This window comes from Vulpes vulpes, chromosome 3 (assembly GCF_048418805.1).
Source record: "Vulpes vulpes isolate BD-2025 chromosome 3, VulVul3, whole genome shotgun sequence".
NCBI classification, from domain to species: Eukaryota; Metazoa; Chordata; class Mammalia; order Carnivora; family Canidae; genus Vulpes; species Vulpes vulpes.
The window spans coordinates 81,683,086-81,709,569 of record NC_132782.1 but is presented as its reverse complement, the minus strand read 5'-3'; the positions used below and the strand labels follow the sequence as shown (position 1 = coordinate 81,709,569).

The 26,484-nt window shown below is 42.8% G+C and overlaps 1 protein-coding gene across 1 annotated transcript; it reads left to right on the top strand.

Annotated features, from left to right (window-relative positions):
- The first annotated feature begins 12,798 nt into the window (after positions 1 to 12,798).
- Positions 12,799 to 26,202, top strand: CCL24 (C-C motif chemokine ligand 24). The gene is made up of 4 exons (XM_026019680.2): positions 12,799 to 12,938; positions 23,390 to 23,491; positions 23,727 to 23,844; positions 24,940 to 26,202. The coding sequence occupies exons 2-4, from the start codon at positions 23,419 to 23,421 to the stop codon at positions 25,106 to 25,108; spliced, it is 360 nt and encodes a 119-aa protein (XP_025875465.1). The 5' UTR covers positions 12,799 to 12,938; positions 23,390 to 23,418; the 3' UTR covers positions 25,109 to 26,202.
- The last annotated feature ends 282 nt before the right edge of the window (positions 26,203 to 26,484 follow it).

Genomic DNA, 26,484 nt, shown 5'->3' with positions numbered 1-26,484 from the left:
AAAACTTTTAAAAAAGATTTCATTTCTTTATTTTTAGAGAGATAGAGCAGGGGGAGGGGCAGAGAGACAGAAAAGGGAGGGAGGCAGACTCCCTGCTGAGCCGAGAGCCTGATATGGGACTCAATCCTATGACCCCAAGATCTCGACCAGAGCTGAAATCAAGAATTGGATGCCGCCTAGGGCCCCCTGCCAAACCACCTTATTTTCAATGCATTTAAAAATAATTCTCAGATATCAATACTCTTCACCTATGACATCATAGCATGCATCCCATTGTTTATGGCTTCCTATCTCCTCCTCCAAAGGCAAACACAATTCTGATTTTTTTCCAGTATGCATAAGCCTATTACAGAACGTCATACAAATGAAATACTCCTTTATATAAGGCTTCTTTCATTCAGCATGTTTTGGGATTCATCTGTGTAGTTGTGTTTGTATCAGTAGTTTGTTCCTTTTTTATGGCTGAGTAGTATTCCATTATAGGAATAGAGCACAATTTGTTTATCCATTCTCCTGAGGATGAACATTTGGGTTGTTTACAGTTTTTTAATTTCATCAAATAAAGCTGATACAAAGATTCTTGTATACATCATATTGCCAATATATGTTTTCATTTCTCTTGGATAAATACCTAGAAAGTGGAATTGCTGGGTCATAGGATGAATAGATGATTATTTTATTTTATTTTTTTAGATGATTATTTTAAATGAAACTGCCGGACTCTTTTCTAATATTTTTGTACCATTTTACATTCTTACTAGCAATGTAGGAGAGTTTCAGTTGCCCTTTCTCCTGAAATTTGGTGTTGATATTCTGCTCATATACGTAGCAGAATTGCAAAATTGTTTTACTTTGCATTTCCTTGATGGCTTGATTCCTTGGTTGACTTCTTTTTCATGTGCTTATTCATTATTAATATATTTCCCTTGTGCAATGTCTGTTCAAATCTTTGAATCATTTTAAAAAGTTTTTTATTTATTTAATTTCTATACCTCACACGGGGCTCAAACTCACAACCCTGAGATCAAGAGCCACATACTCTTCCACATGCTCTTCCAACTGAGCCAGTCAGGCACCCCTGAATCATTTTTAAATGTTCTATTTGTTTCTTTAGATATTAGTTTTTAGGTGTTCTCAATATATTCTGTATACAATCAAGTCCTTTGTCATTTTTTAAAATACTGATTGATAATCAATCTTTCTTTATTTTTTATTTATTCAGAGAGAGAGAGAGAGAGAGAGAGGCAGAGGGAGAAGCAGGCTCCATGTGGGGAGCCTAATGTGGGACTTGATCCTGGGTCTCCAGGATCACACCCTGGGCTGCAGGCAGCACTAAACCACTGCACCACCGGGGCTGCCCAAGTCCTTTGTCAATTATAAAATTTGTGATTATTTTCTCTTATCCTGGAGATTGCATAGTGTCCTTTGATTAGCAGGTTTTTATTTTTATGGAATCTAATGTATATTTTTTTTCTTTGAAAGTTATTGTCTTATGTATTCTGTCTAAAATATCTTCACAACCTGGGTTAGAAAAAGCATTCTTTGTGAAGATATTTTTACTACGGTGTCTTCTATAAGCTTTGTAGTTTTATTTCTTTTATTTAGGCTTATGATCCTTTTTGAATTAATTTTTGTATATGGTGTAAATTAGTTTAGGGGTTCATTTTTTTCCTTATGGATATCCAATTGTTCTACATACTTGTTGAAAAACTTTCCTTTTCCTATTGAATTGCTTTGATACCTTTGCCAAAATCAATTGACCACTTATATGTATATATGTTCATGGGGACTCTATTCTGTTCCTTTGATACATGTGATTATCCTTATATCACTCTGCCTTGTATACTGTAGTTTTATAGTAAACTTTGAAGTCAAGTAGTATAAATTCTTTTATTTTTTTAAAGATTTTATTTATTTATTAATGAGACAGAGAGAGAGAACGAGAGAGAGCTGCAGAGGGAGAAGCAGGCTCCATGCAGGGAGCCCGACATGGGACTCCACCCCAGGTCTCCAGGATCAGGCCCTGGGCCAAAAGCGGCGCTAAACCACTGAGCCACCCGGGCTGCCCTATAAATTCTTTTAATTTTGTTCTTTTTCAAGATTGTTTTACTATTCTGAGTCTTTTGTTTTCCCATATGAATTTTAGAATCAATTTATTAGTTCCTCCAAAATTCTCCTGGATTTATTGTTGGGATTGCACTGAATCCTTAGATTTATTTGAGAAGAATACTTAAAAATATTGGGTCTTTGTTGATTTAAGTTTTCTTTAATTTCATTTAGCAATGTTTAATAATTTTCAAGGTCAGATCTTATATATCTTTGGCCAAATTTATTCCTAACAATTTTACTTTTACACTATTGGAGAATTGAATTTTTAATTCCAAATTGTTCTTTGCTAGTATATAGAAAATATGTGATTTTGGTGTTTTGATCTCATACCAGGGTTATGTCGGCCTCATAAATGAGCTGGAAACTATTCTTTCCTCTTTTATTTTCTAAAAGAGTTTATGCAAGTCTAGTATTTTTTCCTTCCTTAAATATTTGCTAGAATTTTTCAGTGAAATCATCTAGGCCTGGAGTTTTATTCATGGAAAAGTTTATTTTATTTTATTTATTTATTTGAAGTATAGTTGACATACATTATTAGTTTCAGGTGTATAACACAGTGATTTGACACATATATAATGTGAAATGCTCAGCATGGTGTTACCATCCAAAGTTATAACAATATCATTGGCTATATTCCCTCTGCTGTACTTTACATCCCTGTGACTTACTTTACAACTGGAAGGTTGTACCTTTTAATCTCCTTCACCTATTTCACCCATCTCCCAACACCCTCCCCTCTGGCAACCACTAGTTTGTTCTCTGTACTTATGAGTGTGGTTTTTTGTTTGTTCATTTTTTTTGTTTTATTTTAGATTCCATATATAAGTGAAATCATATAGTATTTGTCTTTTTCTGTCTGATTTACTTCACTTAGCATAATACCCTCCAGGTCTGTCCATGTTGTTGCAAATGGCAAGATATCTTTTTTTTTTTTTTTTTGTGGCTGAGTAAGATCTATATCTATATCTATGTCTATCTATATCTATATCTCACATCTTCTTTATCCAGTCATCTATTGATGGACTCTTGGGCTGCTTCAATGTCTTGGCTATTATAAATAATGCTGTGATGAACATAGGAGTATATCTATCTTTTTGAATTAGTGCTTTTATTTTCTTTGGATAAATACAAGAAGTGGAATTGTTGGGTCATATGGTATTTCTATTTTTATTATTGAGGAACCTCTATACTAGTTTTTTAAAGATTTATTTTCTTATTTGAGAGAGAGAGAGCATGAGCAGGAGGAAGGGCAGAGGGAGAGGGAGAGAGAGAGAGAGAGAGAATCCTGAGTAGACTCCCGGCTGAGTGTGGGAGCCCCATGCAGGGCTTGATCTTTTGACCCTGAGATCATGACCTGAGCGGAAACAAGAGTTGGACAAACTCAATCGACTGCGCCACTCAGGTGCCCCTATACTATTAAAATTTTTTTAAAAAAAAGATTTATTTATTTGAGAGAACATGAGCATGCATGAGCAAGTGGGGGAAGGGGCAAAGGAGAGAATCTTCAAGCAGACTCCCTGCTGACTACAGAGTAGGGGAGTTCAATCTCATGACCCATGATCATGATGTGAGCCAAAACCAAGCATTAGATGCTTAGCTAACTGAGCTGCCCAGGTACCCCATACTATTTATTTTAGTGGCTGCAGCAATTTATATTCCCACTAACAGTGTATGAGGGTTCCCTTTTCTCCACATTCTTACCAACATTTGTTATTTTTTATTTATTTTGTTGTCTAAAAAATATTTTATTTATTTATATAAGAGAGGGAGAGAAAAGGGGGAGAGTGAGAGAGAGAAGCAGACTCCCCGCTGAGCAGAGAGCCCAAGGTGGGGCTCAATCTCAGGACCCTGAGATCATGACTTGAGCTGAAGGCAGACGCTTAACCACTGAGCCACTTACGAGCTGCTCTAATATTTTTGATACTAGTCATTCTGACTGGTGTGAGGTGATATCTCATTGAGGTTTTGTTTTGCATTTCCCTGATGATTAGTGATGTTGAGCATCTTTTCATGTTCTGTTGACCATCTGCAGGTCTTCTTTGGAAAAATATCTATTTAAGTCCTCTGCTCATTGTTTAAATTGGGGATTATTTGGTTTTCTTAGTATTGAGTTATATAAGCTCTTTATATATTTAGATATTAACTCCTTATAGGATATATCATTTGAAAATATCTTTTATTTAGTAGGTTGCCTTTTTGTTTTGTTGGTGGCTTTCCTCACTGTGCAAAAAGCTTTTTAGTTTGATGTGCTCTCAATTTTTATGTTTGCTTTTGTTGTCCTCGCCTGATGATACAGATCCAAAAATATATCACTAAGACCAATGTCCAAGAGATTACTGCCTGTGTTTTCTTTTAATTCTGTGGTTCCAGATCTTACATTTAGGTCTTTAGTCTGTATTGAGTTTATTTTTTATATATGGGGTGATTACATGGTCAAGTTTCATTCTTTTGCATGAAGCTGTCCAGAAAACTGGACATTTACTGAAAAGGCATGGAAAGGTTTTTAACAATGAAATCAATCTATTTAATAGATATAAAGAGAATCAGATTTTCTAGCACATTTTTGGCATGGCTTATTTTTCAAGAAATTTGTTCATTTCATGTAATTTGCTGAATTTTCTTGTCAAAATTGCTTATTTTTTTAGTAGTAGCTTTATTGAGATATATTTCCATACCATAGAATTCACCTATTTGAAAGGCATGATTCGATGGTTTTTAGTATATTCACAAAGTTGTATGACCGACACTATGATTTTATTTATTTATTTATTTATTTATTTATTTATTTATTTATTTATTTATTAAGATTTTATTTATTTATTTGTGAGAGATGTAGAAAGGGAGGCAGAGACCTAGGCAGAGGGAGAAGCAGGCTTCCCTTAAGGATCCAGATGTGGAGCTTGATCCCGGATCCTGGAATCACACCCTGAGCTGAAGGCAGACGCTCAACCGCTGAACCACCAAGGTGTCCCTGGAATTGTTTTCTTAATTTTATTTTCAGATTGTTTATTTCTATTGTGTGGAGATGCAACTATTTTTTATCCTGCAACCTTGCTGAACTCACTGTTATTAGCCTGTGTGTGTGTGTGTGTGTGTTATTTAGGATTTTCTATAAATAATATCATGTAATCAGTAAATAAAGATAGTTTTATTTCTTCTTTTCCCATCTGGATGCCTTTTATTTCTTTTTCTTGCCTAACTGTCCTAGCTAGAATTTCCAGTAAAATTCTGAGTAGAAGTGATGAGAGTGGACATCATTGTCTTGTTCCTGATCTTAGGAGGAAAGCATTCAGTCTTTCACTATTTTTTTTTTTAAGATTTAAAAAATTTATTCATAAGAGACACAGAGCGAGGCAGAGACATAGGCATAACAACATTTACATCCTTCTAGATTCAGTTTGCTAGTATTTTGCTGAGAATTTTTGTGGCTATATTTATAAGAGATATTGGTATATGGTTTTCTTGTGGTGTTTTTGTTTGGTTTTGATATTAGGGTAATACTGATCTCATAGAATGAGTTTGAAAATGTTGCATCTCTTTTGTTTTTTGGGAAAGTTTGTCTGTGAAGAGTTTGATGTTAGTTTTTCTTTAAATGTTTGGCAGAATTCACCAGAGAACCCATTTTTGGGCCTGGGCTTTTCTTTGGGGGTGTTATTTTATCTTATTATTATGAATTCAATCTCTTCACTTGTTATAAGTCTATTCAGAGTTTCAAGTTTTTCTTGAGTAATTTTGGTAGTTTGTGTTCTTCCAGGAATTTGTCTATTCCATCCAAATTATCTGTTCTGTTGGCATGTAGTTATTTACAGTGTTCTCTCATGATACTTTTTATTTCTGTAAGCTAGGTAGTAATATCTCTTCTTTCGTTCCCAAGTTTACTGATCCTTTTTTCAGGGCCAGTCTTGCTAAAAGTTGGACAATTTTGTGGATCTTTTCAAAGAACCAACTGTTGGTTTCATCAATTGTTTTCTATTCTCTTTTTCATTATGTAGAGGCATGTACAGATATAAATGTCCCTGGAAGTACTGCTTTAACTCCATTCCATAAGTTTTAGTATATTGTACTGTCATTTTCATTAATCTCAGAATGTTGTCTAATTTCCCTTGTGATTTCTTCTCTGATCCATTGACTATTTCTTATCTTAATGTCTGTAGAATTCATAGTGGGACACTTGGGTGGTTTAGCGGTTGAGCGTCTGCCTTTGGCTCAGGTCATGATCCCGGAGTCCTGGGATCGAGTCCCACATCGGGCTTCCTGTATGGAGCCTGTTTCTCCCTCTGCCTATGACTCTGCCTCTCTCTCTGTCTCTCATGAGTAAATAAATTTTTTTTTAAAAAAGAATTCATAGTGACAATTCATCCTTTTTTTCTTTATCCAACTAGCTAGGATCTTACCAATTTTGTTAATCTTTCAAACAGTCAACTTTTGGCTTTGTTAATTTGCTCTATGTTGTTATTTATTTGATTGATTTTTGCTCTTATTTTTATTTCCTTCTTTTTGCTTACTTTGGATTGATATTGTCTGTTTTTTTTGTTTTGTTTTTTGTTTTGTTTTTTTAAGTAGGCTCCACACACAATATGGGGCTTGAATTCACAACCCTGAGATCAAGAGTTGCATGCTCTACTGACTGAGCCAGCCAGGCACCCTGATCTTGGTATTTCATATCTAGCTTCTAAAGATGAAAATTTGGGTCATTGATTTAGACCTTTCTTTCTTTCTTTCTTTCTTTCTTTCTTTCTTTCTTTCTTTCTTTCTTTCCTTCCTTCCTTCCTTCCTTCCTTCCTTCCTTCCTTCCTTCCTTCCTTCCTTCTTTCTTTCTTTCTTTCTTTCTTTCTTTCTTTCTTTCTTTCTTTCTTTCTTTCTTTCTTTCTTAAAAATATAAGCATTAGGGGAACCTGGGTAGCTCAGTCTGTTAAGCACCTGACTCAGGTCAGGTCATAATCTTGTAGTAGTGGGATCGGATCCTGCACTGGGCTCTGTGCTCAGTGTGGAGCCTGCTTCAGATTCTCTCTCCCTCTTCTTCTGCTTCTCTTCCTACTTGCACACGCTCTCTCTTTCAAATAAATAAATAAAATCTTTAAAATAATAATATAAGCATTAAAAACTGTAAATCTCCAACTAGCACTACTTTAGCTGCTTCCCACAACTTTTGATATATTGTATTTTCATTATTATCCAATTTAAAAGTTTTTTATAATTTCCTCTGTAACTTCTTTGATCCATGGATTATTTAGAAATGTGTGATTTCATTTTCAAATATGTTTTCCTAGATACATTATTGCTTCTGGTTTTAACTTAATTCCATTGTGGTTGGAAGACATTTTCTTTAACATTTCAATCTTTACAATGTATTGAACCGTTGGCCAAGTCTATAGTGTGTTTCAGTGGCCATTTTATGTGTGTTTGGGGAAAATGTGTATTCTGCATTTATTGGTTGTAGTGTTCTGTATATGTCATTTAAGTCAAGGTGATTCAGACCTTCTATGTCCTTGTTGATTTTTATTTCCTTGTTCTATCAATTACTGATAAAGCTGTGTTAGAATCTCTAACTGTGATTATGGATCTATTTCTCGCTTTAATTATGGCAAATTTTGCTTCATGTATCTTTATGCTCTATTATTAGGTACACACATATAAATTGTTCTGTCTTCCTGGTGAATTATTATGAAATGTCCATCCTTATGTTTGTTTGTTTTTTAAGATTTTGTTTATTTTTTCATGAGAGACACAGAGAGAGAGAGGCAGAGACATAGGCAGAGAGAGAAGCAGGCTCCATGCAGGGAGCCCGATGTGGGACTTGATCCCAGGACTCCAGGATCACGTCCTGAGGCCAAAGGCGGGCGCTAAACCGCTGAGCCACTCAGGGCTCCTTATATTTGTATAGTATACCTTTTCCCATCAATTTATTTTCAGTCTCTCTGTGTCTTTATATTTAAAATGCATTTTTTTTTTGTAGACAGCAAGTAGTAGGGTCTTGCTCTTTTATCCAGTCTGACAATCTCTTTTTTTTAAAAGATGTTTATTTACTTATTTGAGAGAGAGAGAGATCACGAGCAGGGGGAAGGGCAGAGGGAGAAGCAGACTCCCCACTGAGCAGGGAGCTTGATGCAGGACTCAATCCTAGGACCCTGGCATCATGACCTGAGCTAAAGACAGATACTTTACTACTGACTGAGCCTCCCAGATGTCCACAATCTCTGTCTTTTAACTGGAGTGTTTAGTTCTGTGCAGAAAAGAGTTAAGATGGCAGAACTGAAGCCTAGCCTTAGAAAGGTCTGCTTGCAAGTTGGCCTTTGGTTGACTTCTGGTAACTTGACTCTTGGAGTGTTTCTAGTCAACGGTTAACTGATAAGGATGATTCATTATACCCCGAACATCTGCTTTCCTTTAGGGAGCCTGGAATTTTGTTATATGTGAAGCAAGAGCCAGCCTGGCCAGCCTCCAGTAAAAATCTTGGGTACTGAGTCTCTAATGGGCTTCTGTGTGCAGGAGCACATACAAGTGTGATGCTGCCTTCCACGGCTGGTGGAAGAGTGTGCTCTGTGTGATCTCTCATGGGAGAGAGAGAGCACAAGGAAGCCTGCATATGGATTCCTCTGGACTCCACTTGAGTTTTTTTTCCCCTTAAAATCCAGCAGTGCGTACTTAATACATCAATGCAAAAACTATACGACTATATGCTGATTTCTGGGTCCTTCTAGCAAATCTTGGAAAGTAGAGATGGTTTTGGAGGCCCCCAAAATGGGCCATTTTCATTTAATATAATCACTGATGTAATGATTTAGGGTTGAAGTCTACTACTTTATTTGGCTCCTGCTTGTTTTACCCTTTATTTTGTTTTTGCTTTTGTTGTCCGTTCCTCTGTTCCTACTTCCCTGCCTTCTTTTGGGTTAATTGCATATTTATTTTAGAATTTCTTTTTATTTTACCTATTGGCTCTTTTGCTATATCTCTGCATTACCTTTTCAGTGGTTACTTTAAAGAGTAAGAGTATAAATCAGTAACTTTTCATCGTCTACTTAGAGCTAATATGGTACCATTTGACATAAATTCTAAATACTTTGCAACCAATAGATCCATTTCTTCTCATTCTTTATGTTATAGTTATCATATGCATTACATCTATACCTGTCTACCATAAACCCCACAATAAAATTTTTTATTTTTGCTGTAAACAGTCATACCTGTTTTACATGAATTAAAAGAAATTAAATTTATTTGTGTGTGAGAGAGAGACCATGAGCAGGGTTGAGGGGCAGAGTGAGAAGCATAATCCCTGCTGAGCAGGGAGCCCATTGTGAGGCTTAATCTTGGGACTCTGGGACGGTAACCTGAACTGCAGGCAGACATCCAGGTGCCCCTCAGGTAAGTTCTTGACAATACTTTTGAGCTGGCACACAGGGTGGGGAACACTGAGCCCATCTTATGGATAGGAAAACTGAGGCTCAGGGAGAGTTAGTATCTTGGCCACTCAGCTAGTAAGTTAGCAGAGTTGGAATCTGAATCTAGGTCTATCAAATCTCAGTCCAGTGTCTTCTCTAGTTTCTCAAAGATTGCAAAATAGTCAGAACTATTTCTATTGTATGGGCAGCTCCTCCTGTTGGAGTTATCATATTCTGGAAGGCTGTGTCCATAAAGAGATCGTTCTTTATAAGGAGCCATTCTTCAGGATTATTGTCCATAGTGGCAGAAGCCAGGGAGGAGATGAGCAGAGTGGGTTTTCTTGGGTGCCTTGTCTCTCCGCTGAGATTATAAGCCTCCTGAGGGCAGAGATGGTTCATAGTCACAGCATGAGGATTGGTGTTGAGCTAATGAACAGGAGCTATTTCCTAGGAATCTTGGGTAGATGGGGCATCACTATCATTCCATTGCTCATTTCTGCTCAATGCTTTGCAGTTTGCAAAGTGCTTTTGTGACTCTCGCATGAGTACATGGAGGAAGAGCCTGTAGTCCAAGTCCACATCCCCCTACAGGGCAGTGTCAGGGTGCTGGCTCCAGCTTCCTAACACATAGGGCTTCCCTGCCACACATAGTGTCTTAGAACCCCCAAAGCAAAAGTTTTCCAAGTATTCCATCCTACTCCATGAGTCTCATGGTCAAGGAAATGAGAAACATGTGTCTGATTCCAGACCTAGCACTTCAATATCTTTGGGCAGCCCAGAGAAGGAGTTATGGCTCCAGCCTCAGGTTTTTCTGTCTTAAGGAAGAAATCCAGCTGTGCCAGTTCTTCAGGAAGAATGCTCTTTCACTTCTTCTTTTAGTGAGGTCCGCAGCCATCAGATTTTGTGGATCAGCAGAATCTGATCCTTCCTTGGCTTCTGTGTAGGAGTTATTTCTACAGGACAGGACCTAGCCTCAGGCAAGACAAGAAAACCGAGTATTAAGTTAGGGCTTCCTCCCTCCTCCTGCCCTGGGACTCCTTGCCTTCTTAGGATGTGGCCTCAGCTGTGGCCCATCTGAAGGACCCTTGTGCACACACTCAGAGGCCTTTCCTCCTCCTGCACCCACTTGGCTTTCAGTGAACTTCAGGTTAGTAAATATCTTCCAGCCTCCCTCTTGACACCACTCTTGCCCTCCTTGCATCTCCCAGAACTGAAGGACCATGTGCCGTCCTAGAGGCCCCATCCAGTGGTACACAAAGCAGGCTCACACCTACCTGGGAGAGCATCTCTTCCCAGCTCCACTTTCAGTGACATCAAGTTGAAAGCTTGAAATTGGCCATGTTAGGAGTATTTATACCATGGAAATCAGTAAATGCTTCAAATCAGTTTCCCCCACAGAGCCAGTTGTTAAACATTTACCAGAACATCACTGGCCCCCTCTTACCTGTCAGTCAAGCTCTTCCAAGGTGTTTGTTGATAATCTCTGGTGTTGGTATCAACTGCTTCCATGTGAAGTTCTTGAGTTCTCCTCTCCAGTAGGTCCACCTGGCAGTCGGTTTGCCTGCTCCATCGCAGATGCAAGTCAAGCCAGTATGTCCTGAATTAGCAGGAACATGGGGATATGGGCAGAACATAGATTGTTTCTGCTACAAAATGATACACACACACACACACACACACACACACACATACAGAGTTTACTTTAATACTTATGGGTTTATTTCCATGTGCATTGGAGAAAATACAACCAGTATACTAAATCTGTAATTTCATGGATATTTTTGGATAAAATCCATTTTAAAAAACCATTAAGTGTATAGCAGATTGGCTGGTGGGCAGAAATGGTAAAAATTACAGAGATGAGAGAATGGATGAAGAATGGATGAGAATGGATAGTTGGTGATGGGATACTAGGGAAGCATCTTAGGCAGGGGAGTGACCAGGGCTGGTTTGCATCTTTCGATGGGCTTTCTTGCATCTGTGTGTTGAATAGCTTGGAGGGAGTCAATCTGGGAGGCAGCAGAATGGGTCTGAGGAGGAATGGACAGGTCCAAAAATTATTAAATAGACTCAAGAACAATAGGGACATTATTGGATGTGGGAAGGGAGGACCTTCTCTAGACATTAAGGAACGATATGCCAGTTGCATTTGGGCCAGGACAGGTGAGGTACCATGTGCTATCCAGCCCCTGCAGCCAACCTCTCAACCTCACCTCTTCCCATCATCTTCCAGAACTTAGCACAGACCACTTGTCCCCCAGAGCTCCTGCTTGTCCTTCTCTGAAGCTTTCCTGACCCCCAACACAGAGCCCCATCTTCCCACAGTCCTTGGCAGGCAGGTGCCTTGCACTAGACATGATGTCCCCTTGTTAACTTTTATTGCAGGTTAGGCACCATGCCAGGAACATTATGTACAGTGGTTCCCTCTCTCTCTCCCCCATAGTACCCCTGGGAAGCAGAAGGTTTCATCCCCACTTCAGATGACAAAATGTAAGCTGGAAAAGCCGGAATATGATCTCAGGCCTAATTGTCTCTACAGCCCATACTCTTAACTTCTCTGATCCATATGCCTTTGTAATTATGTGTGTATGTATCTCTGTTTCAGTGGACTCTGAGCTCTAATGGCACTGAATCTAAGACGAGTCTTTCCCTCAATCCCAGAACCCCATAGCTTGATGGGACTTCCTTATATAAAGCTTGAATTTCCTACTCGGAGCTCTGTCAAGAGATGTTTGCATGCCCCCCTTGAATCTCACTATCATCCAAGATGGTCAGATCTATTTCTGGATTACTTTGCTCATCCAATATCTTCCCCCCTTGAGTTTTACCTCTTAATTCTGATTCTGTTCCCCTTGAATCTCCAACATCTAGAAGGCAGCAATGACAGTGAGACATGCAAGGGAACCCCTACACCCCCTCTGGTCTATAGCCGTTCCAGGTCACCATGCAGGCTAGGCTAGATGGCTAGCAGCAACCTTGGGTTCAGCTGCTATTTGTCCCCTACTGTTCTGTTAAGTTGAGCTCTTTCTTTTTTTTTATTATATTTTTTAATTTAAATTCAATTTGCCAACATATAGTATAACACCCAGTGGTCATCCCATCAAGTGCCCTCCTCAGTGCCTATCACCCAGTTACCCATCCCCACCCCCCAAATTGAGCTCTTTCAAGCCCTACCATGAGAAAGATCAAAGGGCAAGTTGCTTCATAGCTGCCACTCATCTCCTGAAATACTCAGGGCCACGCCTCTTCCAAGACCAGGCTTAGGGTGTGTAGGGGAGAAGTCCATCCTGGCAATGGACTCTTTGTGCTTTCCTGGTGGCACAGGTGGGGACGCCCCCCCTCCCACCTCCTGCATCTGCACCTGTTAAAGTCTGTTAATTGCCATGAAGCCAACTGTGCAAAAGTCTTTGTGAACCTTGGGCTCCTGAATTTCCAAGACAATCAAAGGTAGGATGTACAGGCTCCCTTCCATGCAGGGAGGCCCCTCCTCTCTTCCCACTCTCCTTGCCATTCCAGATCTGATAAATGAGGGGAAACCCTTCTGCATTTGGTGCTGAGGCTGTCCCTTTGTCATCTCCAGGTAAGCGGCTCCTGGGACCACCCTCTGTTCCCAGTCCTCTGTGACTGTGTGTGTGTGTGTGTGTGTGTGTGTGTTTGATGGTGAGGAAGGAGGGTACCACAGGTACCAGTAACACCCTGAGCCTGCCTTCCTGAATCACCTTTGCTCCCCACCCCTGTGCCTACCTGTCTTCCTGGCACCCTCTTGTCATTTCCACTGCTTCAAACCCCAGACACTATTCATCTTCAGCCATCTTTGGTTAGGAAGTTGAGGCAGGAATCCAGGAACAGCTGATGGAGCCTGAGCAGATGGGGTGGCAGGGGGAGCGGACAGGAAAAGATGCATTTGAGAGCTACTAAGGAAACAGTGCCACACAGCATCCTGGGTCCACCTGCCACCATGGCAAGGGTACAGGTTCTTTATCAACAAGACATAGGACTACTCTGGCTGCATTATGGCTTCAGGGTCTTGAGCAAGTCATGAAGCCTCTTTGAGGCTCATTTCCTTCCCTGTGAAATGGAGACCTTAAGAGGATCAAGTAAGATTTCAAAGGAGCCAAGTGAGTCTTTAAGGAAATAGCAGAAAGGAGTCTGGTCTGGTGGCAATTTGTCACCAGAAGGCTGGCCTGGGATAGAGTGCCTTATTGAGGCTCAAGGACCATCCCCCTCTCCCCCACCATCCTGGGCTATGGGCTTTCACATCCCCATTTTACAGAAAATGTGCTGAGCTTCCAAGAAGTTCAATGCCTTGCCTGGTGCCACCAAGAAAGCAAGTAGGAACAGGGAACCAACCCAGGAATGTCTGCCTGTAGGGGTGCACCATTTTCATGGCACTATACTGCCCATGCCTGGGGTGGGCTGGGGTGAGGCATTTAACCTGTGCAATCTCTTTGGGTCTGCCGCCTTCTCGAAGTCTCTACAAGAGATGTCATGACTCTGAACACCACAGCCCCAAATAACTTTCACCCAGACTTGTTTTCCTGGTGGATTCTGCTCTTCCTCGGATGGCCCCATCCCCACTGCACACCCAAGTTGGAAACCTGAGTGGTATCCTGGCCACCTCCTTCTCCTTCCTCAACCACAAGGGTACTAAATCTTGTCAAATCCATTTTCTGAATAGTTCTCAATACCATTCCCTCCTCCCACCCCCATTGCCTCCACCTCTCCCCCACTGCAACCTTTCCATAGTCTTCACAACAGTCTCCCTACACTGGCTGCCTACCGCCAGAGTGATTTCTGTAAAACTCCAGACTTGACCAAGATACCTCTCCTCTTTGACTTCATACCTGTGGCCTCCAGGGTTTGGAACACCCCTCCCTACCAGGTATTCACTGCTACCCTCCCATACCCTTCCACATCAATCAGCCTTAAGTTCGGGAGGCATCTCTTCCAAAACATGTTCTCTGACCTCTTCTGCTATCTAGTGTGGCCAGGTGTACCTTCTCCATGTGGGTACCTACAACCTGTACCATAATTGCCTTTGTCTCTCACTGCCCAGGGTGGGTACTTTGAGGAAAGCCCCTATACATAATTCCCCTCGTGTGCCTGGGGTGAGCAAGGCACCTGGTGTACAGCAGCATTCAATGGGACTTGATCCCAGGCCCCCAGGATCACGATCTGAGCCCAAGGCAGATGCTCAACTACTGAGACACCCAGGAGTCCCAAGACAACCCTGGTATTGCTGGATATCTATTCAAGTCATTTTCCTTCTTCATTAAAGTCCATTCAAGAGCCAGGAGAGCCAGATTGCCTTGAAAATCCAATTTTAGGGGCACAGAAAGACCCTTCTGACCCCAAATATTTGCTCTTCTACTGTTTAATGCCTGAAATGGGCTTATCTGATTCCCACTGAATGGTAAAAACATGCAGGTGTGCCATACTTTGAAGTTTACTGAAAGCTCTCACATCCCTAATTTCTTTGGATTCTTATGACCATGTGAGTCTACATCCTACCCCACTGCTTTTCAGAGATGAGGAAATTCAAGCTTGAGAGAAGTGATTGATTTGCTTGAGTTCATTCAGATGGTTTTTAGCAGGTCTGTGACTAGAACATTCCAACATACCATATTTCCAACATACCATGCTCAGTCTGGTTTTGAACCTTATTAGGAAACTCACATGAGTTTTTTGCTTGTTTTAATGTCCTCCAGTTTTCTTCACTATTGAGTTACTGATTTTCTGTTCATAATTAGCTAGAATTTGTGAAGAGACACACTGAGACAATGGAAATACCCCATTTCCCATCATACTTCCACCTTTGAGCTTTAGCGTCCTTGGATGATTTTCTAGCTCTACCATTTCTTCTCTGCTTATTAGTTGGCATCCTACTGCAGGATGGAGCTTCCCCTGTGTTGGTCTGCTACAGTTGCTGAGAGGAACTTAACAGGAATGTACTGTCTCACAGTCTGGAGGCTAGAAGTCCAAGATCAAAGTGTGGTTCTTCCTCAGGGCTGTGAGGGAAGGTTCTGCTCCGAGTCTCTCTCCTTGGCTTATGAATGGCCACCTCCTCCCCATGGGTCTTCACAAAATCTCCTCTCAGTGCATGTCAGTATCAGTAGCTTTGTCCAAATTTTCTCCTTTTTATTGGTACACCCATCATTGTGGATTAGGGCCTACCCTACTGATCTCATTTTAACTTGGTTATCTCTGCAAAGACCCTGTCTCCAAATAAGATCACATCCTAGCATGTGATTAGGGCTCCAATACACATTCTTTTTGGTGGAAGGTGGGTGGGGGTGAGGGAGGTCACAATTCAACCCAAAACATATGTATTTATGGATTTTTATTTTATTCAGTACATCACTATCACTATTACTAATTGGATTGTCCCAGGTTTGACCAATGTGAGCCCTTGAAAGCTGCTTCCTCTGTCCTTTTGACATATCCCCATGATTCTTGGAGCACTTTGTTACTTTCTGGCCCAGAAAGATGTTCCAGGCTCTATTTTCTCTGCCCCAGGACTAGAATCAGGTGCTTTTCCAAGAAGCAATGTTTTGCTAGCTATGCTCTTTGCTCCTGGTATGTCATTGTTTCTAAGTGGTTGCATATATCACTGCTACATCTAATTCTATTCCAATATCCTAGAATTCATTCTCTCCTTCCCCCTGTCCATAGTTTCAATGCCTTTTTCCAGCAGCAAAAGGAGGTACAGAGGCTTGAGGAGGGATTGGGGAAGAAAAAAAAGAGAGAATGAGGGGGACCTGAAGCCTCCACTCTATGAAGACAGCCATGGAACCCATCAAAGAAAGATTCCTTTTCTGCCTGCTTACCAGGAAGTTTGTGCAGGGTAGGGGAAGGACTGGGGGAAAACCCACTGTCCCCACCTCCCCCTGCCCTCTCAGGTTCAATTAGATAAGTCAGACTGTTGGATCAAAGCCAGGCCACAGGAAGAAGGCAGGTGAAGTCTTTGGGTGTGGTCTCAATAAGGCCACGAAGTCCCTACCATTTGAGCAAATATTTTATAAGTTTCCTTAGCTTCTGCTCTCTACTTATTTCCTTAGTTTTTAATTGAGATAAAATCCACATAACATAAAATTAATTATTTTAATGCCTTTAAAGATTTTATTTATTTATTTATTTAAGAGAGAATGCAAGTGGGGTGAAGAGAAGAGGGAGAGAGAGAGGGAGAGAGAGAGAATCTCAAGCAGACTCCATGCTGAGCACAGAGTCCCACATGTGGGCTTGATCTCACAACCCTGAAATCATGACCTGAGCCGAAACCAAGAGTCAACACTTAACCAACTGAGCCACCCAGGTGTGTCCCGATGCCTTAAAAGTGTACAGTTGAATGGCACAATTGCTACAACTCTCACACTACTTAATTCTAGAACATTTCTATCACCTCAAAAAGAAATCTCATATCTCTCAGTCTTCTTCCTCCCAGCCCCTAGCACGTACTGATCCACTGTAAATCTCTATGGATTAGCCTATTCTAAACATTTCTTGTAAATGGAATCCTATACTGTATGACCTTTGGTGTTTGACACCCTTTGCTTACAAAGAATGTGTCTGTACACTTCATTTCTCTTTATAGCTGAGTAAAATTCCACTGTGTAGAGATGCCAGTTTTTTTTAAACATTCATCCTCTGATGAATATTGGATTGTTTACATTTTTTGGCTACTATGAATAATGCTGCTGTGAATGTTCATTGGGAAGTTTTTGCATGAACATGTTTTCCGTTCTCTAGAGAGTATGTACCTTGGGGTTGAGTTGTTGCATCATATTGTAACCCTGTGTTTGACTTTTTGAGGAACTTTCAAACTTTTCCACTATGGTTACACAATCTTACATTCCCAGGAACAATGTATGAGAGTCCCATTTCCCTGCCAATACTTATTTTCCTTTTTTTTTTTTCATAGTCATCCATGTGAAGTCATTTTGATTTGAATTTTCCTAATGAGTAATGGTGTTGAGTTATCTTTTCATATATTTATTGGACATCCATATATTTTATTTGGAGAAATATCTAGTCAAAGTCGTTGTTTCTTTTAAAATTGGATTATTTTTCTTTTCATCATGAAGTTCTAAGAATTTTCTGAAGAATCTATCTGGATACTGGAATTATCAGATGACTTCCAAATATTTTCCCCCACCATGTGAGTGGGCTCTCCACCTTCATGGTAGTATCCTCTAACTCACACAGTTTTGATTTTAGTAAAGTCTAACTATTTTTTCTGTGCTTGCTTGGCTCTTGATATCATATCAAAGAAACTGTTACTTCATCCAAGGTCATAAAGATTTACAACCACATTTCCTTCTAAAAGTTCTATAGTTTTAACTTTTACATTTATGCTGAGTTAATTTTCATATATGGTGTGAGGGAGTGGGTCCAACTTCATTCTTTTGCATGTGGGTATCCAGTTGTCCCAGCATCATTTGGTGAAAAGACTATCCTTTTTCCATTAAATGGCTCTGGCATCCTTATAAAAAATCAACTGACTGTAAATGTGAGGGTTTATTTTTAGACTCTAAATTCCATTGATCTTTATGTCTATCCTTATGCCCATACCCAAACCATCTTGATTACTTTAGTTTGTGGTAACCTGTGAAAGTGGGAAGTGTTAGCTCTATAACTTCATTCTTCTTTTTCAAAATTATTTTTATATTCTAGGTTCCTTGCATTTCTGTATGAATTTAAGGATAAGCTTGTCCATTTCCTTCTCTTTCTTAGCCTTTCACTCCCTTACTTCTCTCATATTTTTAGCACCTTATATGGCAGTTGAGGTTTCAGCTGTGAACCAGCAGTGAGATCAGTGATTGTGTGACCATGAGCAAATTGCTTCACCTCTCTGTACAATGATATTATAATATCTACAGTACAGGGTCATTACTGTAAAGATTAGATTAAACACAATTCTATATTAAAGCTCACGGAAGATCCTGTGGATGATTTAGTTATCTCATTGGCTTATAAACAAATTGTTGTAATAGAAATAAGAATGGCCACCTGGCAGGGGTCACTTGATCTATGCCAGACTGGGAGCTAAGCACTTGACATGAATTATTATGTTCATTCAATACCCATAATAACCCATGAGATGAATATTATTAATACCCATAATAATTCATGAGATGAATATTGTTATTTACCATTTTATGACTGAGAACATCAATAGTAAGGCACAGAGGAATTAAGTAATATTGGTAATGCAGTTAAAGAGCTGAGCAAGGATTTCAATCCTGGCAGATGACACTCAAATCCAGAAGGTGGTCCTTCTCGGCCATGGCTACTGGGGTTAGGGAGAGGCTTAAAAAGGTGGGTTCTGGGGATCCCTGGGTGGCGCAGTGGTTTAGCGCCTGCCTTTGGCCCAGGGCGCGATCCTGGAGACCCGGGATCGAATCCCACGTCGGGCTCCCGGTATATGGAGCCTGCTTCTCCATCTGCCTATGTCTCTGCCTCTATCTCTCTCTCTCTGTGACTATTATAAATAAATAAAAATTAAAAAAAAAAAGGTGGGTTCTGGGCTAATTTCCAAGAAGTGGGTCTTAGGTAACCTGCAGGTGCTTCTCATCCACAATTTGTAATGCACCAGGGGGCACCTCAGATTCTGTATCTCCCTCTCCCTCAGGCACTTCAGGTAGATCTCAGATGTGGAATGGAGCCAAATGAACCTCTCCTGGCGCCTGCCCCAGTCTCTCATCCTCACTCCCCTGGACAGCTACAATATAGCCTCCAGCCAGCCTTCCTGCTCCAGTCCCTTCCTACCACACCTACCAGTGGATCCAATCATACCACTAGAGCACAGATCTGACCTCTCTAACTCTGCACATCCAAACCTTGGGTGGCCCCACTGCCTACAGGATCAAGGCTGAGCTCCCAGGTGAGAGACAATATATGAACCTTGAATTCGCACAGAATATAGTTCAAATGCCAGCTCTACCTTTTCCTGACCTCTCTGCCTCAGTCGCCTTGGGGATGAGTGTGGATTCATGGAGAGGAGAGATCTGAAGCACTTAGCAACTTCATAAGCAAGCTGTGCTCTGCTCTTCTGCTGCCCTCCTGCCTGATCCACCATACCCTACCCACACAACCACCTACTTTTGGACTATTTGGGCCATCAGGGCCAACTCTGTCTTTCTGGGACATGTTTTCAAGTGTTTGAAGCCATTTCTTGTTGAAGCTAACAGCCCACTTCTTCCAGTCGTTTCTCACTGGGATGTGTCTTGGAGTCCCCTCACCCCCTTGGTTACTGTCCATTGACCTGCATCATGCACTTTTGGGTTTGGTGCTACATCATTATTCTTGGGTGACTCACTCAGGAGTGGCAACCAGGACAGTTGCTCTTGGTGCCATCCCATGAGGGCAGGACCACTGCTCCCTGCTCACTGCCAGGCACTGCTCTGTTTCCTCACCTGCTCCTCTCCTCCCTCATGCCTACTTAGCCTCCAACCTCCTGCTCCCTGGATCCACAAGGGAGGGGAGAGACCTCAGAGGGCACCTTGGCCAGGTTTCCCAGGTTTCATCCTCACAATTTTTGTCATATGTACACACTATTTGTCCTGTTACCTACTTTATTCTATTTTGTAAACTCATATTTTTTACTTCTGGGAAAATCTGATATTGATTCCATAAATATAAAACCCCTTATCTTAGAGGGTAGCTATAATAACATATATTTAAATTAAAGTGAAATATGCCCATTTTTGTCTCACATGGTAATGTGGCTGCCACACTTGGGGAAATGCAAATCCAACCACATCCCACTTCTCAGAGGGAGAAACTATGGTGGGCAAGGGGCAGAGTCTGAGCTGGAGCCAGGTGGGGTTCAGGGCACTTCACAGGGCCCCTCTTATTTCTCCTCTTTCCTCTCCAGCTCATTTCCCCAAGTCTGCCCTGTCTGTACCTGCTGCTCTCTGGCCCTCCTCATCTGCTCCTCCATTCCCTTCCCTCTTTCCCTCCTCCTCCTTTTCCTCTTCCTTCTTCTTTCTGAGTTCTCCCTTTCTATTCTGTTTTCCTAGAACCACCTTCTCTTTTGCTCTTACTTTAAATTTAAAGATCACTCTGCCTGTTGGATTCCACCCCTTCAAGATGGAAAGGTTTAAGCTCCCATTTTGGGAGCAAGGATAAGAGACTCTACAATGTTGTCTAGTCATTTAGCGCTTGTAGATTTCAGTTTTCCCCCTTTGGAAAATGGGGTTGATAATTCCTGCCTTCCCCAGATAAAGCATCAAGACTGGGTGTTTTGTTTTTATTTTTTTGTTTTTGTTTTTGTTTTGGGGAGTGTTTTGTTTTTAAAGATTTATTTATTTATTGGAGCAGGGGGAGGGGCAGAGGGAGAGAATCCTCAAGCAGATTCCTGCTGAGCACGAAGCCCTACCCGGGGCTTGATCCCATGACTCATGAGTTCATGACCTGAGGAGAAACCCCAGAGTCCAGATGCTCACCCAACTGAGCCACCCTAGGTGCCCCAAGACTGGGCATTTTTTTTTGAATGGGCATTTTTTTTAAAGGGCCTTGGAGGAAAATGGGGCACCTGGGAGGCTCAGTCAATTGAGCCTTTACCTCTGCCCCTCTCCCCAACCAGCACATGCATATTCTCTCTCAAAGAAAGTAAGAAAGAAAGAGAGAGAAAAGCAAAAGAATGGACCTTGGCCTCTAAAGGATGTTCCTAATTGGGGTGAAATGCCCCACCCAAAACCCTCCCACTCAATGACCTCTGCCATGCTGCTCACTGGGGTTGCAACATGAGACAGCATGGGCTTCCCGCCCTGTTCAGCCTTATCCTCATTCTTCTCCTGCATGCTACTTCTGCTGGATGTTTTCCTTCTCCTGCCATACACTGTCCCAGTACCCTTGACTCAGAAAGTTCCCTCTGAATTGTTGAAAAGCAAATCTTTGAACGTGTATCATCAGATGAAATCATGCAAAGCCCCTGAGTGTATAAAGGGCATCTCATTCAATGTCCTCCATACTCTGCCAGGTGAGGGTCATCACTGAAGGCTGCTGAGGGGAAGGTATAAAGCTGGTGAGGAGTTGAGGGGGGCACTCAGTATTTTTCACTCCCTGAAGAAGAGCAATGAAAAGATCAGGTGCTCCTGGCCTGGCCCCCATCAGAGGACCTGCCTACTGACTCCCCCATGTACACACTGATCCCAGTGGTGCTGGGCAGAGACCACATGGGAGTCCTTGGTCTAGGGGAGAGCAACTCAGAGTTGGTCCATCATATATTCATTCTATAAACACTGGCCATGCAATAGGTGATCTGCTTGGGAATTTGGGGTCATGAAAATGGGACATTGATCTTGGTGTTCATGGTCACATGGGAGACACAGACACACAACCTCATCTGGGTGATGTGTGACACTGTGCTCCTATGCCCATGTGTTGCTGCATGTCCTGGATGACCAGAGCAGGGAAGGCAGGAAGCCGAGTATTTCCGTGAGAAGTAGAATGGAGCGCATTGGAAGGAGGGGTTGGGACTTGAAGCAGCAGTGATAAAAGTTCAAATAGGGGGTCCCAGCCTGGGATCCTGGAATGGAGGACAGAGTGAAGTGGGTACCATATTCCTCTCTGTCTGACAAGGTCACTTCAGTCTCTATGAGCATCACTGCTCATTATGATCTACAAAGCCCTCCTGGGGCTACCAGTCCCTTTCACTGTCCAAACCTCAGCACAGCCATCAACATCAAGTGCATTCCCTACTTTCCTTCCAGCAAAACACTGGCCAATTCCTTCAATGTTCCCCCTCCTCACCTATACCCCTTGTCTCAGGTTGGGGTCCTCAGAACAGACCCTGAAAGGAGGATTCAGGGGCAAGTGTTTCATTAGGCAATGGTTCCAGGGGGAACCAACAGGACAGAGGGGAAGCAGAGAAGAAGGGAAGGGATCAGCAGGGTCAGCTGCACAGAGAGGAACTGGCTTGACCCAGTCGGGATATCAGGAAGTGGTGTAGGTCATGCTGTATCTGGAGTTTGTATCCCTCCAGCAGACATATGTCAAGGTCTGCCCCAAGGATGTAAGTTTCTAGGTACTTCCCACTTTTGTGGGGAGCCTGCTGGATAGGTGGCTCTGGCACTAGAAACTCAAGGCCATCAAAAGCCAGTGTGTGTGAACAAGGTGAAGGGGTCCAAGGACATATGGACAATGAGATGTTGTTGAAGCTCCATGTCTGCTCAATCAGCACCTGTAATAGTTTATTCTGTACACTTGCTCACGTATCCACGTCCCCACTGGAAGTCTGGAATATAGCACGTGCCTAATAAGAATTGGTATATGTCAACTCAGGTGAATGCACCTGGGTGGCTCAGTCAGTTTCGTGTCTGGCTCTTGGTTTCAGCTCAGGTCATGATCTCAGGGTTGTGAGATTGAGTCCCACATCAGGCTTCCCTCCGGGCATGGAGCCTGCTTGAGATTCTCTCTTTCCCTCTCCCTTTGCCCCTCCTCCACCAAAAAACAGACTTGGGGAATGAATGAATGAATGAATGAATGAATGAATGAATGAAAGCAAGGAGATAGGGTGACTTTACCCATTTTCGGCCAAAGAAACTAAAGTTCAGAAAGGTGAGTGACTTATCCAGAATCCCACAGGGAATGAACAGCACACCAGGGATCCTCATCAGCCTTCTGACTACTCATCCAATTCTCTGCTTCACTTAAGCTGGGCAATCCTCACCTCCTCCAGCCTTTCTTAGAAACCACATAACCCACATAACCCCTGACTCAGCTAGGCAACAACTTCCTCTTGGCAGTATTCATAAGCCTCTAGGACTTTCAAGGCAGCCTGGAGGGGTTGGGGGAGGTTCCATCAGTGCATGTTTCCTCCTAACTGCCCCTATAAAAGGCAGCAGGAGGTTGGGGTGGTCTGAAAGGAACTGTGGCCCTCTCTTCCCACACCCCAGCTCTAGGTCCTGAACTCCTTCTCCAGCAAATGGCAGGCCTTGCGACCTTTGTGGTTAGTCTCCTGCTTGTGACCTTGTGTGCCCACTGCATCGATCCTGCAGGTAAGACCTCCAACTGTACCCCAAGGCTGTCTGGGTCAGTCATGCCAAGAACATGGCTGAGACGGCACAGCAAAGGGGAGAGGAGCAACTAGGCTGGGTTGGAAGGAGATGCTGAGGAGTGGCAGCACAGTGCCTGGGCTGGAGGTGTTAATGTAGGGGGTGTGCTTGGGCTCTAAAGCCCAGAGTCTCAGGGAGGCTGGGAAAGAACATAGCTCTCCTCTCTGCTGTGTTTTAGGCTCTGTATCCATCCCCTCTTCCTGCTGCATGTCCTTCATTTCCAAGAAAGTTCCGGAGAACCGAGTGGTTAGCTACCAGCTGCTCAATGGGAGCGTCTGTCCTAAGGCAGGAGTGGTGTGAGTATCTCCTTCTTCCTGGACACCTGGCAGGAGAGGGGGGAGTGAGCCTCCAAGGTCACCCAGGGGTAAAATCAGGAGGACCTGGCTCTCTAATCCTGGGGGAGCCACCCCACCTCCCCGAGCCTCGGGTACCTCCCCCATGAGATTGGGAAGAGAACTCAAGCAACCATAATTTCTTGAGCATCACACATATATGAGGCACTGTTTGGGGCATATAACATTGTCTTAACTAACCCTCTTGACCATTCTGTGAGCTAGATATGATTATTCCCATTTTACAGAGAACAGCTGAGGTCCAGAAAGGTGACCTGCTCAAGGTCACTGGGACTCCAGATAACTTCACAGCTGCCTCTCACACAAGGCAGCAAGTGTGAACTCACTTGGTAACAGTGGCCTACTGTAGAAATGTGACATTGGTATTAGTAATAATTTTGCCCACTGGCACCAAAGCCAGTTCCCTAGCCCAGCACCCCCTAGCTCAGAGCCGGCTTGGCAGAGGGCATCCCACCGCCTGCTCCCTGCTCTGGCACCTATATTAGTCATGTTTCCTCACATGGCATGTGAACCGGAGGCATCTGCCTTTATTCATGGGGACTTTCAATGCATTTTCTCCTCTCTTCTCCTCTCTGTGGGTAGAGATTTTGTATCTTCAGACCTAGCATTATCTTTTTTTTTTAATATAGAGTATATTTATTTATTCATGAGAGACACAGAGAAAGAGGCAGAGACATAGGTAGAGGGAGAAGCAGGCTCCCGTGGGGAGCCTGATGTGGGGCTCCATCCCAGGACCCCAAGATCAGGATCTGAGCTGAAGGCAGATGTTTCACTGACTGAGCCACCCAGGTGCCCATAGATTCAGCATTATTTAAAAGCAAGGCTGGGCCTCCCCCATCTGACAGGAAGGTTGTCGAGCATAAACAACTGATGGACAGAAATGCAGACACATAGAGAGAAGGCCATGTGTCAGGTGCTGGCTAGGAGGCTCCGGGCAGCAGCTTGCCCTCTGTGGGTTTCAACACCTACCTTCTCATCTAGTGAAGTGGTCTGAGGTTCCTGCCAGCTCTCAAGTGTGCCCTGTCACCCTTCCCACAGCTTCACCACCAAGAAGAACCAGAAGTTCTGTGGCGATCCCCAGCTGCACTGGGTCCAGAAGTTGATGAAGAACATAGAGGCCAGGAGGAAGAAGGTGTCTCCTGGGGTCAGGGCAATGAGCACCAAAGCCCTGGTGCAGAGGTACCCTGCCAACAGCACCTCCATCTAAGCACTACCCAGCCCTCAGCCTGGGGCCTGTGAATCAGTAGTGAGAGCGGGCAGAGCTAATGTCCTGTTTCCTAGCATCGTCTATTAAAAAACCCAGGGCAGGGCAGGCCTGCTCTGGCGGACTGAGCAACCACTCCAAGTGTCCTGGGCCCCTTGCTTTCCCTGAGCTGGAGAAACTCCCAGAAGGAAGGTGGTGGCCGCTGTTGGTCCTCCTCCTGAACTACTGCTGGCCGTTCTCTGCTTCCCAGGCTCCGTCAGAACCCAGGAGCATAAGGCCCAACCTGCAGACAAACTCGGCTTGCACCTAAAAGCTTAGGCTACAACTGGCTTCTGTGGGTCCTCTGGTCTTGCAGTGGGACCTGTGGGCTGTCTATCTGTCTGTCTGTCTGGGCATGGATGACCTTTAACAGCTGCGGCTCTTCATAACATTGCAGATGCCCCAAGCTTGTCCCAGTTCAAGAATCCCAGATGAATAAAAATCCGAGAAAATATAGGGCTCTTTTGCCACACGCACTACCAGATCCTGGGCTTCCTTGCACGCATCTCATGGAATGTGATTAATGGAGTTTAGAAAGACTTGTTGGTTTCTGTAATGAAATGGACCTGGAGGGGGACGCTTGGGTAACTCAGTGGTAGAGCATCTGCCTTTGGCTCAGGTAGTGATCCCAAGGTCCTGGGATCAAGTCCCATATCGGGCTTCCTGTGGGGAGCCTACTTCTTCTTCTGCCTTTGTCTCTGTAGTTCTCACGAATAAATAAATAAAATCTTTTAAGAAATGGACGTGGCGGATCAAGATGAGGGGCCAGCCTAGGTAGTTTTTAAATTTCTTTGTGAAGATATGGTTTGGAGAAGGCGTTCTGCTTTGTGGCATGGCTTGCTCTGTGCTGCTTTGGGGGAGAAGGACCTGTGGTGCCTTTAAAGCTGGTTTTTCCCTACACTTGGAGGATGAGAAAATGGAGGGAGGGCCCTGGGGCAGGGAGAGGGAATCCAGGATGTGTTTTCCCCACTATGTATAAGGTACCATGTGATTTAGATGTCAAGAGTGTGGACACACTTGCTCAAAAAACAATTCAAATAAAATGTGATTTTCCCTTTGAAGGTGATCATATCTTGCCTATTCTTTTCCTGGAGGGACAGGGGTCTGGGTATGAACAATAGTGTGCCCCAGAGAGCATCCTGAGTGGCCCATCGGAGGGTCTAAAGGCAGCCTGAGTCCAGGGCATCCCAGGAGAGATATAGGCTGCTCTTGGAAGTTCTGATATGAGCTTTGTAAAACATTCGTGCACAGCTGGATTCAGTTAAAAAAAAAAATCAACCAAACATTATTGCACAAGGCTATGAAATGAAAAAGATGGTCTCTGGCTTCAGAGAATTAGG